This window comes from Fundulus heteroclitus, unplaced genomic scaffold, assembly GCF_011125445.2.
Source record: "Fundulus heteroclitus isolate FHET01 unplaced genomic scaffold, MU-UCD_Fhet_4.1 scaffold_102, whole genome shotgun sequence".
Lineage (NCBI taxonomy): Eukaryota > Metazoa > Chordata > Actinopteri > Cyprinodontiformes > Fundulidae > Fundulus > Fundulus heteroclitus.
This window is the reverse complement of record NW_023396488.1, coordinates 132,994-155,280: the sequence shown is the minus strand read 5'-3', so window position 1 is coordinate 155,280 and position 22,287 is coordinate 132,994. Positions and strand designations below refer to the sequence as shown.

At 38.5% G+C, this 22,287-nt stretch overlaps 2 protein-coding genes across 2 annotated transcripts; one reads left to right on the top strand and one right to left on the bottom strand.

The window, feature by feature from the left end:
* Positions 1–1,447: 1,447 nt before the first annotated feature.
* On the bottom strand, positions 1,448–5,767 carry LOC110368330. Its single transcript, XM_036128606.1, has 8 exons — positions 5,590–5,767; positions 4,938–5,039; positions 4,760–4,807; positions 4,579–4,626; positions 4,401–4,448; positions 3,649–3,717; positions 2,650–3,540; positions 1,448–2,493 (listed from the first exon to the last, which is right to left on the bottom strand). Exons 1-8 carry the CDS (start codon positions 5,659–5,661, stop codon positions 1,963–1,965), a joined length of 1,809 nt encoding a protein of 602 aa, XP_035984499.1. The 5' UTR covers positions 5,662–5,767; the 3' UTR covers positions 1,448–1,962.
* A 7,426-nt stretch (positions 5,768–13,193) lies between these two features.
* Positions 13,194–19,906, top strand: LOC118558136. The gene is made up of 7 exons (XM_036128603.1): positions 13,194–13,228; positions 15,713–15,811; positions 16,088–16,141; positions 16,243–16,290; positions 18,521–18,583; positions 18,683–19,576; positions 19,724–19,906. The coding sequence occupies exons 2-7, from the start codon at positions 15,764–15,766 to the stop codon at positions 19,841–19,843; spliced, it is 1,227 nt and encodes a 408-aa protein (XP_035984496.1). The 5' UTR covers positions 13,194–13,228; positions 15,713–15,763; the 3' UTR covers positions 19,844–19,906.
* Positions 19,907–22,287: the final 2,381 nt, after the last annotated feature.

Below are 22,287 nucleotides of genomic sequence, written 5' to 3'. Positions count from 1 at the left end.
CCTGTAGCTCTATCCTTCTCCAGGAGTGAATGCTGCTTGTCGGGACTTTGATGCAATCAACTGGTTTCCCTTATATAGGACATTTTTGACCAATCTGTATACTATGATTGAACTTGACTTTGTAAAATGCCTTGAGATTACTGTATCATGAATTGGCGCTATATAAATTGAATTGAATTGAATATACAGTACACACACCTACCCTTGTTTTAAAGGGCAGACCGAGGCCCGTCCCTTGACTTCCATTCATTTTCTAGCCTAACCCTTTACAAAAGTAAGAGGATGCAACAGAGAGAGCTGCCGGGGGGGATTCAGGGCTCAAAAGCATGTCTTAGTAAATCCATTATCTGCCATTTCGAATTTGTTTAAAAATAAGTTGTCAATGTCAGCAAAAGCCATTTTACGAAAGCTACATCCTCATTATGTCATATCACTATAATTTGCAACACCTAATTTGTTATAGTTTGTTAGCTCTCAGCAGTAATGATTTTATGTGATTCCTCATAAATAAAATTCTATTAACAATAAAATCTGTGGCATCCTCCCAAACATGATTTCCTCGTCCTCAGTAAGGGAGGCAGTGTTGGAGGAATCTTAAGAACCTGCACAGTGTCTGAACTGTTTAGAAGCAGTAGAGCTTTCTGGGCTATCTAAAATTTTAGCTTCATCTAAACCTTCAACTTGTAAATTAGACCAAATCCCAACCAAGTTATTTAAGGAGTTAGCGCCATTGCCTTGCAGCAAGAAGATTCTGGGTTTGAGTCCAACCCTGGGTCTTTATGCATGGAGTTTGCTTGTTCTCCCGGTGCATGCGTGGGTTCTCTCTGGGGTACCTCCGAATCTAACATGACTGTTAGGTTAATTGGCCCCTTATAACCACCTTAGATAGGTGAGTGCATGCGTGAATGGTTGTTTGCCCTTGCTGTCTCTGCGATGGACTGGCAACCTGTCCATTCACAGCTGGAATAAAGTAAAAAAATCTTGGTGTTATTTTTGACCAACACATCATTTAAATCCCATAGTAAACAGTTTCCTATTTTCACCTCTGGGATATCGCCAAAATTAAAAATATTCTGTCCAGGAGTGATGCTGAAAAACTAGTCCATGCATTTGTTACTTCAAGGCTGGACTATTTTAATTCTTTACTATCAGGAAGTCCACAAAATGCAGTTCAAAGTCTTCAGATGATCCAAAATGCTGCAGCAAGAGTTCTGATGAAAATCAACAAGAATGACCGTGCGGATGAGGTGGAGAACACCATTGAACAGATCTCCAGTAAATCACTGGGTATTAAAAAACTAACTTTTAAAAAGATCTGGATGTTTTAACTGTGGAAATCATGGTTTTTATTTTATTCTGCTAAAAAAACAGATCTCCTCTTTCTCACATTTCCCTTTTTTCCACAAAATAACACAGTTTTAAAAATTGAAGAGACATGTTTCAATGCAAATGAGTCTTTATTATTATTATTATTATTTTAGTAAATGCTCAGAAAGACAGAAGCAAGAGTCACACATTTTGGATTATTTAACTGACAACAGAGTTAGATGAATAAAGAGCAAAGGAACCATCACCATACATGTAAGGGTAATCTGGGATTATTTATTTTCCCCTTGCTGACTTTAAGCATCAGACATGTCCCCATGCCATTTCATTAGGTAGATTGAAGCAGCATCACTGCCCATGCTCAGGACATGCTTGTTTTTCTCATAGAGCTTCTGGTCTTCTGGATTCTTTGCCACTACGAAGGATCGGATGACCTCATCTCCCTTGTCTTTGCTTGACCACAGGACTGTACCTGCTTCTCCTCCCTCAACCTCAACAGCTTGATAGTTTAGACTTTTATAAACATCATGCTCTTCTTGGCTTTTGGTAAGCTTCAGATCCCTGAGGCCATTCTCTTTATCGGTGGTGAGGCGATAACACATGTAGAGCTCTTTTCCAGGAACATTGGCAAGGCTTTCACTTTCTTGAATGTAACCATCTTCGAATCAGCTTTTTTATTTCACTCCCTGCAGAGAACCTGATATCAGAGATGTAGGTCGGTTTCTCTGTTCTCCCATATATATCCTTTTTAGGTCCTGCGAACCTATTGTAAGGAGAGGTATCCAGACTGGACCAACCGAATGATAACATCTTGAATTTATTTTGGGGACAATCAAACACATCTAATTCCACAAGGGGCGGACTGTCGGTGCCTCTGTAGTAAAGCAGGTAGATGGGTTCCCCACAGCTGGCAAGATTTAGGTTCTTTTCATACTTCTGAAACTTCTGAATTTGGAGGGAATATGTTTCGCAGGGGTTATAAGAAAACCGAATATAGGTGATTGGTTTCTCAGTACCTATCTTATACCAAAGGTATACTTGGTTTCCTCTCTCATCATTGTGCAGGCTGTGAGGAACTGCAATGAATCCTTGGAGAAGTAGGTCCCTTTCCTCCTCCTCATTGAAGGACACGGCGATATCAGTAATAGCTCTGCGAGTGAGAGGTTCCTGCGTGACATAAAAGGCTTGTGATTAAAAAACGAAATTCACCCTAGCAAAATTATTCCATTGTTAACAAAACAGATATGATTGCATGATCCTTAAAAATATAATATGCATATAAACATCAACAGAAAGTAAGAATCAATATTGGAAAATACAAACCTCTTTGCGATAATACCACAGGTACTCTGTGCAGCCATCATTTCCCTCATTGAGGTTTTTTTTGATGAATTGGATCACGTTCTTGTACTTCTCCAGGTCGGTTTCCTTGACCATCAGACTGAAGTTAGTGATCGGCTGATCCTTCCTGTACCACAGGTAGACTGGTGTTCCAGTGGTCTTCTGGTTGAGATCCTGATCGACTAGTTTATAGCCTGCTTTAGTGAAGCCCTCATACTCTTCCTTAGTGATGGAGACCTGCATATCTCTGATGGCCGTGTCTCTGCTGGTGGTCAGGCGGTACCAGATGAAGACATAATCGCCTCTTGTACCTCTGTTGGTGTCTTCGTCCACTCTGATGTACCCTTTATTAAACATTTCAGCATCTTTGTCAAAGCCTTCAGTAGCAGCGAGATCACAGATGTATGTTGGTCTTGATCGCTTCACCCACAGGTGGATGTTGTTTCCTCCAGCTCTCCGGTTCAGATTACAGGCCAGCCTCTCCCAGGATGACTCAAACATCTTCTCTTCCTCTTCTGGAGATGTTGTTATGGAAATGTCCTCAATGGGAACATCATACTCGGAGCGACCTTTGTAAAACCACAGATTTATGGTGTTGCCTTCGGCTCCTTGATTGAGGTTCCCGTCAACCTTAGTGTAATATGCCTCCTTCAGGCCTTTCCACATTTCTTCTTTGAATGACAATTGAATCCTGGTGATGAGGGCTGAAGAGTAGGATCTTTTGTACCAAATATAAACTTCCTCCCCTCCTGCTCCTTTATTCAGATTTACATCAATCTTCTGATAGCCATGAAGGAGTTTTCTTTCGTCCTGTTTATTCAGGGAAACTTTGATTTCACTGATGTACCCAGACCCAGATGAGGGAGTCGGCATCTGCAAAGGTGTTAACCAAAAAGGAAATTACAACTAAAGCACTTCTTACTTTGAGATCATATGTGCAGCTAAATGTGCATGGGATTTTAAAAAGGCTTGTTTTCGTACCTGGCATTTTGGGGTTGACCCAGTTACATAACTGTCCACCTCTGAATTACCTTCCAAGGTGTGCTCCTCCTACATCATAAAGTTATTGAATTAAAAATCGAAATATAGTCTTTTTAATTCACAGAAAATACCTGCATAAATACTAATCTGCAGTTAAGGAACAAATGTTTCATCTTCAGTCAGTTTGCGTCTTCCTATTTTTTTAATATAATTTGGTGTTCCTCCAGTAGCCTAGTCTACTATAGGCTTAGGTTGCTGGAGGACATCAGAACCTATTTGTCTCACTCTGCTGAGTTCTCCTACTGCTCTGCAATCTGCATTGTTTGTTGTTATTTTAACTGTTAACTTTTTGTTCTCTGTCTTGTTTCTCTTCATAGAAGGTACACCTGGTCTGGTGTTCTGTTAGCTGTGACATCATCCAGGGGAGGCAGATCATCCACTATCACCATCTAACATAAAAAGTACTCCTAGATCAATGTGTGCTTCTGTGCTTTCCAAATTGATCTAGGAGTACTTATCCAAATTGAATTAAAAATTTAAATTAAACTCTAAAATTGCTTGAAGTTTTAGCTTAGCGGCACACTGTCCCCTTTGCATCTGACATGTTTAAAACAAAGTTAATTGGTCTTTTTGGTCAGGATTGCGTTGTGTACCATATTATTTTTTTAAAATGATAAGGGGCAGATGTTCACTTATAGAAAGATCCTATGTCTGTGCGAGGTCTGGGTGTGATTTAAGTATTGCTCACATACTTGATTATCCTTGGTTTCAAACTCTTCCTCTGGTTTGGAAATGTTTGTCTGAAAATGACATTTAAAGTTAATTTCAAAATATAAATAAACACTTTTAATATTAACTGAAATCATAGAAATACCAGACTGTATTTTATAATATGTCCAAGTGTCATTTTAAAAAGTATTGCTCACATACTTGATTCTCCTCAGTTTGAAACTCTTCCTCTGGTTTGGAACTGTTTGTCTGAAAATTACATTTAAAGTGAATTTCAAAATATAAATAAACACTTTTAATATTAACTGAAATCATAGAATTGCCAGACTGTATTTTTGTAATGTGTCTAAGTATGATTTAAAAAAATATATTGTTCACATACTTGATTCTCCTCAGTTTCAAACTCTTCCTCTGGTCTGGATCCGTTTTCCTGAAAATAACATTTACAGTGAATTTAAACTCTATAAATTAAGACTTTTTAGATGAACTGAAATCATAGATTTGCCAGAGGGTCTGCTATACTATATAACTGAATTTGATTTGATTTATTTATCACATACCTGATTATCCTCAGTTTCAATGTTCTCATCTGGTTTATTGAGCTGAGGCATCTTTAGATACTGAGTTTCACAGGTAAACACAGGACAACTTTGAGTGTGTGCCTAAAATATGAAGAAAACAACATTCAGACTCACAAGATACTACTTTCCCCCATGGTTCCTGTACCAGAATAGTGGGTCTGGTTGCCTTTAACATGTCAGAGCAGATTTAGTCTTGAGAGGGGAGAGGAATGGACAAATATCCCCCCACACCTGTTGCATAACTGACTTAATTAAATTAAAGGAGTGATAACCTACATCATGCTAAGGCAACCAAATGAGCTATTGGGAAATTTAGAAAGAGGAAAACAACCAAAGAAGAGGGAGTGGGTATGTGATGCCCTAAAAAGACAAAGACTGATGACCAATGTGGAGCAAGCATACACACACACACACACACACACACACACACACACACACACACACACACACAGTCATACCTATTCACACAGACACACACGTTAAAGAGTCCAGACAAAAAGCATAGATAAAATTTTGCCTTTTTCAGAGTGTTTTACTTCAAATCAGCTAATGTTGCAAACAAAATTAAGTTAAATGACAGATCACATCAATAAAAAATTAACAAGGGGGAAATAAAATGGTGAAGACTTACGTGTCCACAGACAGTGATTGGCTGATTGAAGTCTTCTGTGCGGCTGAAGGCTGCTATACCTGAGCTCCTCATCTGGTCTTTATATACCTGCTGGGACAGAGCTTGGGTGGGGAAACTCCACCTTTCTGTAGATAATTTCTCTGGAAACAACTGATATAGATGAAAGAAAGCTACTTGTTGACAACACCCAAACCATCCATCAACTGTTACAAAAGTTACAAAATAGTTCTAAAGAAACATACCTGAACTTCTGACTCAGGCTGTTAAATTTATTGATTAATTCCAAGGCAGTGTCAGCAAATCATATATATATATATATATATATATATATATATATATATATATATATAGATAGATAGATAGATAGATAGATAGATAGATAGATAGATAGATAGATATGGCTTTCTTCTTGCCACTCTTCCATAAAGACCAAGTTTGTGCAGAAGCACAGCTAATAGTTGTCCTAAAGACAGATTCCACCTGAGCTGTGGGTCTCTGCAGTTAGTCCAGAGTTGCCATGGGCCTCTTGGCTGCATCTCTGATCAGTGCTCTCCTTGTTCAGCCTGTAAGTTTAGGTGGATGGCCTTGTCTTGGTATGTTTACCTTTGTACCATGCTTAGACTTAGACTTAGACAACTTTATTTGTCATTTTGTATGCACAGAGTGCGAACAGAACAAAATTTTGTTGCATACAGCTTGTAAATTGCAGTAAAAATTAAATTACAGCATAAGGTGCAGCAGTGATTTAAAAGTAAACTATTTAAATGTAGACAATGCAGGAGAAGTCACAGTGTACAGGTGAGTATTTTTAAAAACCATTTGTATGTGCAGAATTGATTGTGCAAGGGCATTTGTGCAAGAATATAGCTTGTAATTTACAGTAGATTTAAAATACAGTATAAGGTGCAGCAGTGATTAAAAAGTAAAGCAATTGAAATGTAAACAATGCAGGAGAAAGTCACAGTGTACAGGTGAGTATTTTTTTAATAACCATTGTATGTACAGAGCTCTTTTAATGCTCTTTTAATTTTCAAATCATGCATTGAACATTGACCTCTGAGAGATGTTCAAAGCTTAGGAATTATTTTATAGCCTAAGCCTGTTTTAAACTTCTCCACAATTGTTCCTTGTACTTCCTGATGCAGTTTGCTCCTCAATATTCTCCTAACAGACGTCTAAATCCGTCACACTGCACCTGTATTTGTACTGAGATTAAATTACATGCAGGTGGACTCTATTCAGTCATTAGCAATCACCAGGAAACTTCTGGAGCTGAATTCTTCTGAACACCACACTTTTCAATTTTTTTTATTTATAAAAATCTTTTGAAATCATAAATAATGTTCTTTCTACTTCACAATTGTATACCACATTATGTTGCTGTTTCACATTAGATTCCAATGAAATATGTTTCTGTTTTTGGTTGTAATATGTAAAATTCAAAGGGAATGAATACTTATGCAAGCCATTGTATTTATGTAATGCCGAGGAAAATAAAATGGGGACAGAGTTTTTAAAGTTTGTCACTTTAATAAAGATCTATGTTGAAACCTCCTTTTGGGGGTTAAAAATATTTTCCTTTTGCTTATTCTAGCTCTTTGAAAGCTGTCGTTAGTTGTGAAATCTCCACCTATGATTGTTTTTCTTTGGAAACCAACTGTCAGAGACGAAGGCATGAAACTCACCTGTCATACATGTAGATTTCAAGAGAACTTCAGTGTTTGATGTCTGAAGGGTTGACTAGAAGAGCAGCACATCAAGTCATTCCACTTATCATCATATAATCTATAATATGCGAAGCCTCAGGAAAGCTAAAAGGATCTGCAAAGATCTTCATCCAGCGCACCACCTATTTGAACTGCTGCCTTCTGGTAGATGGCTTTTACTTGTATTTCACTTTATCAAGTCCTACCACCCCAAAGCATTTCACGCTACAATCAGTCATTCACCCATTCACACCCTGACGGTGGTGAGCTATGCTAGCTGACAGAAGCGAGGCTGCCATGCATCGCCGCCATCAGACCCTCTGACCACCGCCAGCAGGGTGAAGTGTTTTGCCCAAGGACAAACAACTGAGATGGTTGGAGCAGTAAAAAGTCCTCCACATGTACACAAACAGGCTGAAAAGTCATTTTTTTTCTCCAAAGCTCTGGAAAAAAGTGTATATAAATAACAAATACCGAATATGAATTGTGTTTGCTTTGCACATTTATGATGTCTGCATTGAAAACATCTTGTCTTTCACAAAGCAACTTATGCAGCACTGTACGTTCGTGCAATGCAATGAGAATAAAAAGTACTCAGCTATAACATAAAGTACGTCATGAACCTGGAGGACATGTGGGAAAGGGAGCATTTTCAAGTACCCCATCCTCTGTCCCCTCTGTCCCCCTCTGTAAATAAAACAATTTAGGAGAAATAATCTCTTTCATAACTGAAAAAATCTTGAATTAAAACTCTTTAAAGGGGAAGAGAAATTCTATAATACAAAGTCTGCAGCTGTATAAAACAACAGTAACTAGGTTGAATGGGGAGCAGAACAGTGCAATTTTATATGTACAGAAATTAATACATTAGAATATTACTGAAAAGTTAATTTGCACTAACTCACTTCAGTTCCTCTGCAACACTTTGTTTCTAGAGAAAAAAGTCAAAGGTGGTGATTTTGCAACAAACGGCTGCATTCAGGGAGCAGCAATAAAGAAAAGGAAAAAATCTAAATGACACAAACAGTTCTAAAGATTTATACTGTGCCATCTTCTGTAGGCTACACTCCCACCGCTGATCGTAATGCTCAATTCCAATTTTTTGGCGAGGTCATTCCCGTTACTGCCCACATTTGACTCCAGTGTGAACTGTTTGCACTTCCAAACCGACCCACATGCACAAAATAACAATATTAATGACTTCACACACCCCCCCCCCCCCCTTTTGCCGAGCTAGCATGGAAGAAATACATTTTATGGATTAAAGTCTCCGTCGGAACCCATTCAGTGTATCAGAGGATGCTCTGAGTGGAAATGGATAAAAATAAAGTGAACCTCTGGCATTTTATAAAGCATTTTCAATAAATTAATATTTTTTTTCCATTGTCAGAAAAAAACACAGCATTTAAGATTAGAATTATTGAATCAGGCTTATAAAACAGCAATATTTTTCTTGCAGAAATCGGGGTAAGGTTAGGTTTAATGCTGGCTTAAGTTACTTTTAACCTGACAAACTTTTTTCTTAGGGTGCATATTCTATTTTTTTCAATATCACTGTCAACATCATAAATATGCAAAACAGGTGCAGGTCATGTGTCTTTTGAGTGTTTTGTACAATGTTGAGAACAGCCATGGCTCTGGGGAAAATAGCTTCAGCCTGTTTCTGTGTCTGGAGGACTCTGTAGCTCTTACCAGATGGGAGCAGGTCAAATACTCTAAGTAGCGGCATGGATGAGTAGGGTCCTTGCAGATCCTGTTAGCTTTAATGCAATATTGTGTGTTGTAGATGGCAAATAATAAATGCTGAGAATATGGACTGACATTGCATTTATCTGAAAATCTATGCATGGAGCTTCAGACGTGTGAATCAGGTGCGGCAGTTGGTTTCTGAAGAAAACAGTCAAAGGAGGTGATTTCGCAACAAACGGCTGCATTCGTCCATGCTCAGTATGAGGGATTGCTGCAAAGCCATGGACAATGCAGACGACTGTCCACTGTGGCTCTACGCTCTTTCAGGAGGAGAACCTGCTGGGTTTCCTTAGAGAGGAAACTTTCTGACCAGTCTGTATAATCTGATTGAATTTGACTTTGGAAAGAGCCTAGAGATGACATGTGTTGTGAATTGGCACTATATAAATAAATTTGAATTGAATTGAATTCCATGTTGGTCCCGTCCACACACCCTGAAAACTTCTCCGTCTTGCGCCTGTTAACCATCGCTGATCCTGCGTCCCTCAGTGAAGCCATGTGGCCCCCAGAGAAGGGATTATTTTGCTGCTCGCCGCTCTTGTTCAATCTGAAGCCTCAGCCTTTGCCTTTCCTCCAGGTCTTCTTTGGGCATCATCTCAGCAAACTGGATCCCAGCTTCTTTGCAAACAGCTGATTCTTTACCTCTCCTCCAGATGGCTTCCTTCACTCGTCTGTGGGTGAAGAGGGTGATAACGTGTTGTTTTTCGTTGTCGGCCTTCCTTCCAAGCCTACGCACTATATCCACTGTATCTTCCAGTCTTTCCTTTAAGTCTGCTGCTATTTTCTGAAGAAAGTAACTTTTATACGGATCCCTCTCTTTCCTCCTAACCTTTCTTCAGGGGAACACTTTGTTCTTCCAACTTTCTTTCTACATTCTTGAACCTCTTCTGCGTTAAACTGGACCGCCTTTGCCAAGCTTGCAAACATTGTGCCACTTTATCTCGCTTTCTCCTTCAGATCCTCCAGCTGATCCTCCACTCTCTGTTCAAGGTTTATTATAGATTGAAGGATGACTTTGTTTGAAAGGCTAGCCTCACCTGTTTTTATGTGACTTTGTTTTCTTCCCTGTTTGAGTCTTATTCGGGGTCGAAGGAGCAGAGTCGCCTTCACGCTCCCTCTTGTTTAACTGGGAAACCTCCATTGCATAGTCGTGGTCCACACTCCTATCTGCTTGGTCGCATTTTGGCTCTCTTTCAACTTCTAGTTTAGTTTGCACTTTTATAACCTTTTGTGGCTCCATGCTAACGATTTAGATAACAAATTATGAAATTTAGGAAAACGTTTAGGACACCTTACATGAGCTCTGGAAAAAGTATCTGCTGAACCCGCCATGTTAAACCCACCTTACGCAGAAATTAAATGAGCAATAGTGAACATACTTTCAATGAAGACAACATATACGTGCAAAGCAGGTGTGGCCATGTTCGTTACCTGTCTTTTGAATGTATTGGACGGTGTTTCTTCGGAATATCCCTAGCTCTGGGGAAAAAAAACATTTTCAGTCAGTTTGTGTGTGTCTGAGGGACTTTGTAGTTCCTCTCAGATGGAAGCAGTTCAAACAAGTCGTGGCATGATTAGGTTGTGTCATGCTAGATTTCCTGAGGCAAGACTAAAAACACTTAACGCAAGGTATATAAGTTTATTAGTGATGTCATCACACTTAAGATATTTGACACTTCAGTTATCTGGAAACATATGGATAACAATTCAGGAGAGTGAATTATGAGATTGAGTTTGACACATTCTTCAGTGACAGTTTGTTTCCTAAGAGAGAAAGGTTGTGGTTGTGCAACAAACTACAGCATAGAAGAGCAATACTCAGAAAATGGAAGAGACCTGGATGACATAAAGTCCTAAAGACCTACACAGCTGCATAAAATGAGATGAACAGTGAACCTTTTCCATGTTGCTGTGACATACGTCTTCAGTCGTTTTCCTGCTCAGAGGTCAATTGTTTTTTATTTCAAATGTCCTTTTATTACAGAGACGTCATGATACCACAGATCTGTAGCTATATCTGTAAAGAATCCAACAGTGACATTTATTCTGTTTGCAGATGCCACAAATATTTGTTTTTGTTCTGGGAAAAGTTTGATGCTGTTTTGGAAACTATTACAACATAAATAACTAAAATAAGTATAGTCTGACAGAAATAAATGATCACCTAACCAGAGTAAAACAATGTCATACTTTTTGGAAGGCATAACACAGAATCTCATATGGAACTGAAAATCAAAAATTCACATATTGAAAGAGTAATTGAAATAAAGTTTTGTGGTGTAATCCTGGACCACAAATTCTGATGGAAACCTCATGTTAGTTAGTTAGTTAGTTAGTTAGTATATAATCTGACCCAATCTGTATAATCTGATTGAATTTGACTTTGGAAAGTGCCTTGAGATGACATGTTTCATGAATTGCCACTACATAAATAAAATTTAATTAAATTGAATTAGTTTATTCGATCTTGAATACAAAAAATATAATAATCAAGAATCAGTCAACAGTTCATCAAAGGTCACTAAATTAAATATTTAATCATACATGTGACAAAAATCAAAAAGGTATAGGCTGAAGCTATCCCCTTCCCTTTTAATTGTTAAATTCCAATAACCATTAAAGCTGCTGGTTTCAGTGTAGCAGATACACACGCTAATATTATCATGATTCCCTTTAACTCCAATTTATTAATATATTGATATGAATATGCAATACAGCTATACACATTCTTTTTTTAGTTTCTTCTCCCTCCCACTGCCGCCTTCTTGGTTTCTAAGCACCATTAATCACATTTTCTGTAACTTTATTTTACGTTGGATTTGTAATAATATTTAAATATATTAATTAACTTATATGTTAACTCCTAAGTTGATCGTCCAAAGAATTCCATAGCTTGACTCCTCTCATGATGGATAAAAACCTGTTTTTTAAATTAGCTTCAGGGAAAAATCTGGTACCTCACGTAGGATACGTAAAACTTAAACTAGCGCAATGCACAGCAATTCTTGGAAGAATATGCCACTGTCTGGATTATAAATTCCTATGCATTCCTGTGCAAATTCTCAGTTATCTGGGTCATCGCAACAGCAAACATGCTTATGCATATATATATATATATATATATATATATATATATATATATATATAGAATTTTCTAGATTTGTTTACTGTAAATATAAAACAGTGCAAATTATGTAAAATCTACTGCCAAAAAGCATTCAAGAAATGTCTACAGAAGGAAATTATTAATACAATCTAAGGTGATATATGACAAAAAAATAAATAAAAAAACAAGAACAGCAACAAATGTATGTGTGTATAAAGCAGTGGAGTGACTTTGTGGAATGGTTTGAACATACAGAAAAGAAGTACAGTACAAGCTTAAATATGATTAAAAACAATTATAAATACATACTTCGGAAGAGTTATAGGGAAAGTGAGGGAAAGGTGTGAAAACAAATCTGTATGGGAATCTATACTGCTTCACGTTTGGAACATGAATGCAGTGTATGTGATATGAAAGATTTACTAAGGGTATTAAAGGCTGGGAGTAAAAAGTGTAAACTTCTTCCCACCACTTTTTTTTTTACTTGTACCTAATTGATTTGATGATATATTTTATGTATTATTTATTAATAAAATGTTTTGCGACACTGATTTTCTTTTGATATACATATGGGAACATATGTAGTATATATATATATATATATATATATATATATATATATATATATATATATATATATATATATATATATATATATATATACACATATATATATTTGTATTTATTTATTTATTTGACTGTTCGAAATAAAGGATCTGAATCTGGAAAGTTTCCTGTCCCAGATTTTGTAAAAGTTCTGAACCAGCTGTTTTTTCATTTCTGTTTAGATAAATATAAAGATAAATGTCCCACAAAACAGAGACTCCAGCCCAGAGTATGAGTCAGTAATTCAGTTACGTTTCCCTGGAACAGCTGTATAACAGGACCAGGTATTTATCACACAGTAGTTTTCTTTCGTTCATATAAGCAGTTTCCAGAGAAATTCTCTACAGAAAGGTGGAGCATTTGCACCAATGCTCAGCTGCCAACAACTATATAAGACCAGGTGAGGAGCTCAGGTAGAGCAGCCTTTAGCTACCCATAAGACTTCAACCAACCCATCACTGTCTGCTGACACGTAAGTCTCCACCATTTTTACTTTCCACTTGTTCATTTTGCATTAATGAAATCTGCCATTTATCTTTCTGTATTAGCAACATAACCATATTAACTAAATAATTGATTTGAACCCTATTTACTTTAACACTGATAATTGCAGAGTATATATTAGGCTGTTTGTCGGGACTCTTTGGTGTGCGTGCATGTGTGTGTGTGTGTGTGTGTGTGTGTGTGTGTGTGTGTGTGTGTGTGTGTGTGTGTGTGTGTGTGTGTGTGTGTGCTCTACATTTGTCACTTGGTCTGTCTTTGGGTTTTTCAGGGTATTTTGTACCACCCCCCCTTCCCCCACCACCACCACCACCACCTCTCCTGCTTACCCTCCAAATAGCAAAATAAGAGTTAATCAATGTTAAATTATGGAGAAATATTGAATCCATGTGGATCCCTGAAATTAAAATTTTACATAAAATGGTCGGGGACTTATATGTTGAATTAACGATAGGTTTTCAGCCATAACTGGTACTACATCAATGTTGATCTAAATTTGGATCTACACTCAATTATGGCTGGACGATATAGGGAAAAAAATCATCTTGATGGATATCGATAATGACTAACAAATTAAAAATGTTTATTTAAAGTGCCGCCCTGGACATTTTACCAAAACTGCAAGATTAAAAAAAAAAAAAAAGAACATGTGCTCTCTGAACTCTCTGAAGGGGGCGGAGCGTTTATTGATCGATATATATCATTAGAGAATTATCGTCCTGCCCTGGAATCAATGCTAGGAATAAATATTCATTCAACCATCATCTAAATGGTAATCTAAATGTCCATTTGGGCTATGTTATTCAAAATTATTTCACATTACCAAATCCCAAAAAACACAAACTTAGAAATTACATCATGACATAAACATTAGATTTTATTTAGGAAAACAGACATAGATGAAGACAGGCATGAACTTGTCTCTCAGCAGCAGGTGTGGGTTATATGGCGACAAAAATCATTTGTGAAAACAGGTTTTGTTAAACTATGGGGCAACTCGAGACAATAATGCAAGAACAGGCTGAAGGAGTAAGTCATTCAAGTACATGCATGTACCTGTAAAGAAAAAAACCTTGACTCCATTTTGACTGACAGGAGCAACATTGTCCATGGAAGAACAGTGTCCATGAGGTTAGGCCTTATACTGCATGAACCAGGGAAACAGTGTGTTTGGGTAACTAAGTGTGACTCTGGTTCAGTTGACTTGGGTTTTTGGTCACTTTGGTTTATTGGGAGGCCTCCCTGCCGCTCTGTCGCATAATGAAGCTGCTTCTTGACAGTTTAGCTGGAGTCCTTGTCAGTCAGATTTAGGTCAAACTGCCAAGCAGCAGCTGAAAGACACAAAAATAAGAGTGAGGAAGATAATGTATTGCCGACGCAGTTTGTGCTCAAGTAGCTAACGAGCTAAATACATTTTCTCCTTAGGAAAAATGAGCAAGATCACACTAAAATGATCTGCATTTGATAAATTTGATAAATTAAACCAGTACAGTTCCATTTGATAAATTAAACCAGTCCAGTTCCGTCTGACAAATAAAGTACCATCTTTTGATGGACTGATTCCTCCATTGACTCTGCTTCATTGAACTTTCGAAACACATCCAAATATTAAATAATGTACAGGTCATAGGTCAGAGAACTGACACAGAAACAGTATGGGTCCACTTTTACACTCAGACTTAAATTAACAAAGACACTCAATATTTCTGAATATTTATGCTAATGTTGGTTGACACATACTGTATACCACATTTGCCTATCGAGCTGCAGCATAAGCACAAAATAATGCAGTTGTTTTTCAATAAACACAGTTAAGATAGAAATAATATCGCCAACCTTAACAGAAAAGTGCTCAGAGTGGAGTTAAATTCCAAAGGACAGTCAGAAGCAGGATGCAAACAAGCCAACTGCAGACAGTGATGAAATATGAAAGTGGTATTGTGGTTGAGACATACCATGCAAAAATGGGGGGGGGCATCTAGAAGTCACTCCTTCTAGTGATATGTAGATGTCTTGTTGACTTCACATTTTGCGCAAAAGTAATATTAGAAAATTTACAGTGACACCTTTTCAACATTGATTAATTGGTTGGAATTGGATGATTGTTTGATCATTGATCCACCATTAACTGTCTACCTTAACCAAAAATCAACCTTTTTGACCATAACTTAACATTAAATTAGGATATTTCGCTATCTGGGTCACCATTCTTCCTTCTTCTCTCCACTTCTGTCTTGTTTTTCCCAATAGGTCACTTGGTTGATTTAAAAAGATGTGGTTCATCATTCCTTTAATTTAACGAAGTCAGCTATGTAACCGAGGTCTATTAATTCATCCCACTGCCTTCTCGTAGACCAAATCTGCCTGGACACACTGAACCAGGCCTATGAAGGACACATACTCTCTGCCTAAGCGGTTTTGTGTGATTGTTAATGTTGTTTTCTTCGTATTCAAGGCACACTCTCACCGTTTTCCTGTGTTCACCTGCGAAAGCCACAATCTAAAGATGTTCCAGGTCACCAGACCAGACGACACTGAAAGTGTGGATGATCAAGTATGTGAGAAATATTAAAGAAGACCCTCTGTTAATTTCAGGATTTCAGTTCATTTCAATACTGTTAATTTACATTGTGAAATTTACTGTGAATTTGATTTTCAGACAAACGGATCCAGACCAGACAAGAACACTGAAACTGAGGTTAATCAAGTATGTGAGCAATAGTTTTTAAAATCACTCTCAGACATTTTATGTCACACCCTCTACCAATTCTAGGATTTCAGTTCATTTCAATAGTGTTGATTTACATTTGGAAATGTATATTATTTTCAGACAAACGGATCCAGACCAGATGAGAACACCGAAAGTGAAACTGAGGATGATAAAGTATGTGAACAACATTAAGGAAGACCCTCTGTCAATTTCAGGATTTCAGTTAATTTCAATACTGTTACTTTATATTGTGAAATTTACTGTGTCATTTTCAGACAAACGGATCCAAAACTGACGAAAACACTGATAGTGAGGATGATCAGGTATGTGAGCAATACTTTTTCAGATCATTCCAAGACCTAATAATTTTAGGATTTCAGTTAATTTCGATAGTTTGGAATTATTTGTTGAAATTAACGGTAAATGTAATTTACAGACAAACAGATCCAATATAGACATTTTTGTAGTCGGTTCAACCTAATTCTGTCTACAGATTCAAAGGTAATTACATCCATTCAAGTTGCATGTTTTTAAACAGTACAGTCAAGTTAGACTTTCTTTATTGTCATTTTGTATACACAGAGTGCATACAGAACGAAATTTCGTTTTCACACAGCTCAGAAATATTGCAGTAACTCTACAGGATACCTTGCAGTGAATTACAGTACAAGTTAAGTTTATTATTTAACTTGGTGAAAGGTTTTGTAAAGAACCCGTGCTGACTGTATCAAGTTTTTAACCTTTCACCAATTCCTCATACTAAACAAGCATGTAGTGACAGTGGACAGGTCATCTGTCCTTTAACAGGAAGAACAGTCCAGCAGATTCATTTATAAAAACATAGACAGAGACACAAACAAAAATAAACAGAAAATGGCTGCATTTCTCTGGAAGGTGATGCTGTATTCATACGAGGCGATGGGTGAGAAGGGGAGGGAAAAGGTGTGCCGGGTTGAATCTGGAGAAGAGAAAGGTCTGGCTTGTTCCACCACTTGTTTTGGTTTATAGACCTAACCTAGCTCCACCTAGAGGCGAAAAAGCGCTTATTGCTCCCGTAAGAGTACCCATTGGTGTTCACTGCCCTTCTTCTAAAGGCTCAAACCAGTTTGAGCCTTTCCCTAAAGAGTCTCATGCTTGGACATTGCTTACGTTCAATGTTTGTTTGTTGCAGACCGTCACACCACTTACTGAAATGCACATTCTCTTCATGTTTGTTCAAGCGCATAAGATTTTGAAGTCTAGATTATCCCTATAATTATACCCTCCCTCTCTCTCTCAACAAAAAGTTTCCCAATTCAGGACTGTATCTTTCGAAGGACCCGGTGTTCTTGGGCCAGGTCCATTCAAACAAGATGTGTGACAAGCCATGCCTCTCTCTGCCTACAACGTCTAAGCACCAATTTTAATTTTTTTTTTACAAAAAAATAAACTGAGTAGGTCCTCTGGATGGGTTCTTCTTTGTTGAAACATTTTGTCTATTTTCCAAGAGACTTGTTCAGTCTGACGAGTTACAGATAAAGCAGTACCTTTGCATAGCGGCTAAACAAGTTAAACCAAAAGTGGTTGCTCACATGCAAGAGAGGACTATCAGTGTAGCAACCAATCTGAAGTATTCTGATGGCTGCTTATTGTTCCCAGGGACAGAGTCGTGTTCGCAATAACAGCAGTGAGAGAGAAGAGAGAGTATCAGAGACTCAGAATCAGAATATCAGACATTCTATACCTGTTGTATGACAGGAGGGATGGGTGGTTGAAATGAGATTATCTGTGTCTATGCCTGTGGAGAGAAGAGGAGCCTGATAACTTTAGGATCTGCACACAAAACGAAGGATGTTGTCTATCAAACACAAAGTTAACATTGCAGAACCTTGGCGGGACCACGCCACTTCTACTTCTAGAATGGTCTAATGCTGATGTGAAATAACAAGTCCACAGGGGCGACTGTGGCTTGATGGGTTGAGTAGTCGTCTGGCAACCAGAAGGTTGTGGGTTCGATTCCAGCTTCCCCTTGCCACATGTCGATGTGCCCTTGGGCAAGGCACTTAACCCCAAGTTGCCTACCGAGCTGCGTCTCGGTGTATAAATGTGTGAGCATTAGTGAGAGCGACTGGGTGAATGTGGCTATAGTGTACAGCGCTTTGGGTGGTCAGCATGACCGGAAAAGCGCTATATAAGTTCAGTCCATTTACCATTATCTTTCCACATGTCTTCCAAACTGTTCCTGAACTGGACTTTGTGCCACAGAGCAAATTATCCATCTGTTTCCCAAGAACAATTCTTACCAGATTCTTCTATGGGAATAACAACAATTACTTTGTTTATAATTTACCCTCTAACAAGATGAGATAGAAAAAGCTATGTAGCACTGAAGAAAAACCAAATAATATTCACTAAATTGTGAGACGCAAAACTGTAGACCTGACTGAAGGTGGAGTTTTTGTTGCTGGACTGCAAATATATTTTTATGCAGATGTTTTCCTTGCATTTGTTGCATGACTTTAACAGTTTCAATGATCATATTTTCCTTTTTACCGCAATGAAACTATGATATAGGGGGAAGATATCTTGGATGGTTCTTCAAAGATGAACAGTTCTGAAACTAGCATAGCCTCTCAGGTACAAAAACATTTTTTTTTAATCAAAGAGATATTCTGCAGCAAACAAGGTGAGAAGTACTTTGAATCTAATTCCCTTTATTGGTTATCACCTCTGTAGTTGCAGCAATTCACATTTGGGTCTGGGAACATCAGTGACATCGAAGTTTCCCTGAGTAAGGATGATGAGAGAAAACTCTCCATGAAAGGCTTCAAGAAGATTGATGTGAATCTGAATAAAGGAGCAGGAGGAGAAGAAATGTATATCTGGTACAAAACGTCCTGCTGTGTACCTTACATCACCAGGATTCAACTATCATTCAAAGAAGAAATGTGTCAAGGTCTGAAGGAGGCAAATTATGATAGGGTTGACAAGAACCTCAATGAAGGAGCCAAAGGCAACAGCATTTATCTGTGGTCTTACAAAGGTTGCATTGATGAATATGATGTTCCCATTGAGCACCTTTCCATAACAACATCTCCAGATGAGGAAGCGGAGAAGTTTAAGTCATCCTGGGAGAGGCTGGCCTGTAATCTGAACCGGAGAGCTGGAGGAAACAACATTCACCTGTGGGTGAAGCGAGCAAGACCAACATACATCTGTGATCTCGCTGCTACTAAAGGCTTTGACAAAGATGCTGAAATGTTTAATAAAGGGTACATCAGAGTGGATGAAGACACCAACAGAGGTACAAGAGGGGATTATGTCTTCATCTGGTACCGCCTGACCACCGACATAGACAGGGCCATCAGTGATATGCAGGTCTCCATCACTAAGGAAGAGTATGAGTGCTTCAGTAAAGCAGGCTATAAACTAGTCGATCAGGATCTCAACCAGGAGACCAAAGGAACACCCGTCTACCTGTGGTACAGGAAGGATCAGCCGATCTCTAACTTCAGTCTGATGGTCAAGGAAACCGACCTGGAGAAGTACAAGAACGTGATCCAATTCATCAAAAAAAACCTCAATGAGGGAAATGATGGCTGCACAGAGTACCTGTGGTATTATCGAGAGGTTTGTAATTCCCATTGATTTATTCTTTCTTATTCTGTCTCTATGCCTCCTATATTTTAAGGTTCATGTAATCATATTTGTTTAGTTACTTTTGGCAGCTTCATGTTTTGCATTTCATTTTTCAGTAACAACCCTTTTGTCATGCAGGAATCCATCAGGAGCAAACCTGGCAAACCTGACAAACCTGGCAAACCTGATATCGGCGGAATGGCCTGTCTGATATTTGGGGCCTTTTTTTTCTGGTTTTGGGACGCTTTTCAGCCATGATACTGTAGACTGGATCAGGTACTCTATGCTATTACCACTATACCTGAGCTACCTCAGCCTCAACTGGCAGCACCTTTTTTTTTGTTTTTTTGGACACACCCTAACACAACATGTCAGTGCACTCTTTCAATGGGGCAGAAAGAGCAAAGGCGGCATGGAGGAAGCTGAAATTAAAAAGAGGAAAGCTCTGAAAGCATACGCTGCTCACTGTGCAAAGGTTGTTAGTGAATTTTAGGATGCTGTGCTGTGTGATGCTCCTTATTTAACATTTATTTAACTAGGATATAGTCACATTTAGATTAAAAACCTCTGATTGATTGATTGATTGATTGATTGATTGATTGATTGATTGATTGATTGATTGATTGATTGATTGATTGATTGATTGATTGATTGATTGATTGATATAGTGCTAAGCAACAAATAACTAAGGTGACCGTGCCATGATTTGGGTTTGCTTTGTTTTGTTTGGACTTTTCTGGGCTTATTAGGTTCCACTCTCCTCAGCCTATAACCATATGTCACTGTCCAATCAGCTCAGGCCACTCCTCACCAGTCACTCAGTTCCTGATCATCTCCACCTGCAGCAATCAATTAGTGCCAACTCTGCTTACCTGTTTCCCTGCCTACTTATACCTGCCTCAGTCATCCAATCTATGCCAGAACATCTCTTCTTGCCTTATGTGCACTGCTAGCGTGTTTCTACCAGTTCCTGTGTGATCAACCAACTGGACTCCATTTCCCTGTTGGTGTTCAGCCCTCACTGACGTGTGTTTCCAGTGTCTGCGTGCTGCTCGAAGTCTCCCTCATTCCCCATGAGTTCCAGTTCCTTGCTCTGTCCATCCTGGTTGTGCCTTGGCCCGCATCGTCTGTTCTGGTCTGCCACTGCCTGCTACACCTGATCAAGCCTGGTTCTGTATGCCTGCCTGTCTCGCCAGCCACTATTCATCAGTCAAGCCTGGTTCTGTCTGCCCACATCATCAGCCATTGTTCATCTATTTCAATAAACATTTAAAAATGTTACTCTGTCTCCGGCTGAATAACGGGTTCACCAGTAACATTTATTACAGACCGAAGCACTGTGTAGTAAAAGGTACATAACAAAACATATAAAATGTGCAATAAAATAAGGAAAATGCCATTCCACTACATGGTGTCAAAAGCCTATCTAAAAAGATACGTCTTAAACTTAGACTTAAAGAATCTGTGATCAGAAGTTAAACAGAGATCTAAAGGGATGTTGTTCCAAAGTCTGAGTACTGCCATTGAAAAGGCCCGGTCACCCCAGTGCTTTAACCTAGCTCTTGAGACATCTAATTAAAGACAACTTGATGACCTCAAAGATCTCCCGTGCACAGGAAGACTTAAAAGTTCAGATAAATAGGGTCGGGCAAGTATATTTAACAGCTTAAAAACAAACATTGATTTAAAATCTATTCTAAAATGAACAGGGAGCCAGTGCAAAGAGAATAGGACTGGGGTAACATGGTCACCTTTGGAGGTGTTGGTTAAAAGATGGGCAGCTGCATTCTGAACAAAATTAAGTCATCTTAGGGAAGACTGATGGGCACCAATGTAAAGTCCTTTACAGTATTCAGGTCTAGAACTGACCAATGCATGAATGGCCTTCTCTAAGTCAGTGCGATTTACAAAATATTTAATTAATCAGCTAACACACATGATAAAAACTAGATTTCACTACAGAGTATATAGGGGAAATAAAAGAGGACCAAGAATGAAGCCTTGTAGTACTCCATACAGAAGAGGAGCACAAGTGGAGGATGGATTTGCAATCATGATAGAGAATTTTCTATCTGTCAGATAAGAAGTAAAACACTTCAGTGCAGTGTCACAAATACCGACAAAGTGTTTCAGACTAGACAGGAGGATAGAATGGTCCACCGTGTGCTAAACGCTGCTGTATGATTAGATAAAACCAGGACCACAGGACATTAACCATCTACAGACATAGCAATATCAGTATTTTCAATAAGACAGTCTCAGTACTGTGCCTTGATCTGAAACCCGAGCCGTGTACATTTTGCCCTGGCCTTGTTTCCCAAACGACGGCTGTTTTCCCCTTTCAAGCTGGCCGCCTGCTCACTGCTGTGATAACCAGCACCAAGTACCAGCCATGAGCCCACAAGTCCTGAGAGGACAAGTAGGATTACTCATTAAGTGAACATTATAATTAATATAATGAAGAGTATGATGCTGTTCTGTATGAATAGTGCCCTGAGACGTTATATGATTCAGCTCCACATTCATGAAACTGACCTGAATGTATCAGACAGCTTTGTAAAAAGGAGTGATTTAATTGGGGAATTCTGATCATTTTCAAAATGTGATTTACTGTCAGGAGCAGAGCCAGTGGTGATGAGGGCATTGCTCATGTTGGTATGGAAGAAACATGGAGAAATGTGGTAACAGATAGAAACAAACAA

What these genes read in the sequence shown, in the direction of transcription:
- LOC110368330 (XM_036128606.1), bottom strand. Translation starts at nt 5,661, where the DNA reads ATGAGGAGCTCAGGTATAGCAGCCTTCAGCCGCACAGAAGACTTCAAT. An exon ending in TTGAAACTGAGGATAATCAG is followed by an intron (nt 4,808 to 4,937) that starts GTATGTGATAAA and finishes TGTTATTTTCAG; the next exon opens with GAAAACGGATCCAGACCAGA. An exon ending in TTGAAACCAAGGATAATCAA is followed by an intron (nt 3,718 to 4,400) that starts GTATGTGAGCAA and finishes TTTATGATGTAG; the next exon opens with GAGGAGCACACCTTGGAAGG.
- LOC118558136 (XM_036128603.1), top strand. Translation starts at nt 15,764, where the DNA reads ATGTTCCAGGTCACCAGACCAGACGACACTGAAAGTGTGGATGATCAA. An exon ending in CTGATAGTGAGGATGATCAG is followed by an intron (nt 16,291 to 18,520) that starts GTATGTGAGCAA and finishes ACTATGATATAG; the next exon opens with GGGGAAGATATCTTGGATGG. An exon ending in AAACTAGCATAGCCTCTCAG is followed by an intron (nt 18,584 to 18,682) that starts GTACAAAAACAT and finishes TCACCTCTGTAG; the next exon opens with TTGCAGCAATTCACATTTGG.